Here is a 1,908-nt window from a genome sequence, read left to right on the forward strand (position 1 = left end):
CCCCCCCCCCCCAAAAAAAAAGAAAAAAAAAGAGTTGATAAATTAAACTACTTTGCATGACACAAGTATAGTGGCTCAATAAGGAAAGCTGGGGAGAGCACTATACTGAGAAAACCATAATACCCTAAGCAACACCCAAAGAATAACCATACAGAGGAAACCATGACAAAAATGCAAACAGAAGTTTGATCACTAGGAACTTCAAACTTATAGCAGGTCTGAAGGATCTAACAAATAGTGCAAACTTGCAAATTACAGGCTTTGAGTTGTAGCCTTTCAAGCACCTGAAATCAGTTTGCACCGCCATACCTGCGATGTAGGTATAAATCAATTGTGCTGGAGCTCCAAATATCACCTAAACTGAGCATAAAAATATTTGTACCTGAAAGAAGACAGATTTTTAAAAAAGGAATACTGATAGTTGACCACAACTAGGCACACATTAGAAATGTAAATCCCTATTTCAAAAATATGTATTGTATTGGAATAATAAAAAAGATCACTTGAGATTGAATAGATATACCTCAGTTACATATGGATATTTTTCTAATATTTTGGATACAAATTGTCATTAAATGAGAATACAGGAAGCAATTTTTGGGTTTGTATTCATTTAGACAACGTTGAGTTGACTGGCATGTTTACAGTTATTGGTTCAGAATTTTCTCCCCAACTTATCAAAAGAATAATTTTAGTACTGAAAAGAATTGGATAGTCAGATATTGTAACAATATTCAGTAGCAACAGAGCCACAAAAACAAATTGTGGCAACATGCATGTAAAAAAGTCATATCTAATCATGTGAACACGTCTTAACTTGAGGATGTAGTACAAGTTTACAATGTCTCTTCATCCAGTTAACAGTGCAGCAATGGATCTGTAGCTTAAAAATATGAAGAGGACAGGCTTGGATTTTGAGGCACCTGGAAGGACAAAAACATTCACAACCACAGCTTCTAGAATGCTGTTTGCCGATAAGAAATTTTTCTCATATATAGAATCAATGGTGACAGTGTTCGAAAGCCTAGTTCTCCTATGCTTCCTTTTCAACTGAACAGCACATTGAGGTCTTCTCGAAGCCCCAGCCCTCTGATGTTCATTCCAAGCCTGCCAATGGAACCATTCAGGTGAATTTACGAAAATGGTTGTATTTCTCCAGATTCAAATGATACTTCCACCTCTGCACGAAGCCTAGTATATAACTGGACAATGTCGGAGCATTCTAAACTTGAATCAAACAGATGGAAAGTAAAACAAGGAGATTGACTAGAAAACCTAATCTAAGTATCCCAAATATGATATATATATTTCAGGCAAGTAGTACCTGGGAAAGTTCAGAGAGGAGGATCGCTGCAGTGACACCGCTTGAATAAGTGATACAGCATCTTAGAATTCGAGAAACGATCCAACTCCAACCAGGTCCAGTGTTATCATCTACCATTCCGTCAAATTCCAGTTTATCTTCGGACGATAACACAGACCTCGCATACTCGACGAATTCAAGAAATGCGTCTTCTTCACCTACTTTGCCGTCGCGATCGTTGGCGTCGATGAGCATTGGAGAAGCTGAAGATCCCATTTATGAAATCTGAGTGCGGCTGGATGCGGCAACGAGCTTTAATAGTTCTTGGCGTTATGGGACGCTGCCGACTTCGCAGCCAGACGATGGCGGGCTCGGCTATTTAATTTTTGAAGGATGTGGCTCCAATTCTAATCTCCCAATTCCTAACCAATTCTTCATCATAAATCGACACCTGTTCATCCCACATCCAACGGTTGAGAGACTTTGCTTTTTAATGACCCTATTTCCCCTCTTCTCCTGATCTCCCATGAGCCTGTTTCTTCTCAACTTTCTTTCTCTTTCTTATCTTTTTTTTTTTATAGGTAAATTGTATGTATTAAAAAAAA

The 1,908-nt window shown here is 38.3% G+C and overlaps 1 protein-coding gene across 2 annotated transcripts in view; it reads right to left on the reverse strand.

Annotated features, from left to right (window-relative positions):
* The window catches only part of LOC122090560, a 9,638-nt gene extending 7,931 nt beyond the window's left edge, over nt 1-1,707 (reverse strand). The window contains exons 1-3 of one of the 2 annotated variants that reach the window (XM_042660199.1): nt 1,325-1,707; nt 924-1,107; nt 310-382 (exon numbers count right to left, since the gene is read on the reverse strand). In XM_042660199.1, coding sequence (XP_042516133.1) covers nt 310-382; nt 924-1,107; nt 1,325-1,579 — 512 coding nt within the window. In that variant the 5' untranslated portion in view covers nt 1,580-1,707. The remainder of the gene's footprint in view (nt 1-309; nt 383-923; nt 1,108-1,324) is intronic. The other variant, XM_042660200.1, reaches the window with a different exon arrangement.
* Nucleotides 1,708-1,908: the final 201 nt, after the last annotated feature.

Source organism: Macadamia integrifolia, chromosome 10, assembly GCF_013358625.1.
Source record: "Macadamia integrifolia cultivar HAES 741 chromosome 10, SCU_Mint_v3, whole genome shotgun sequence".
Taxonomy (NCBI): Eukaryota; Viridiplantae; Streptophyta; class Magnoliopsida; order Proteales; family Proteaceae; genus Macadamia; species Macadamia integrifolia.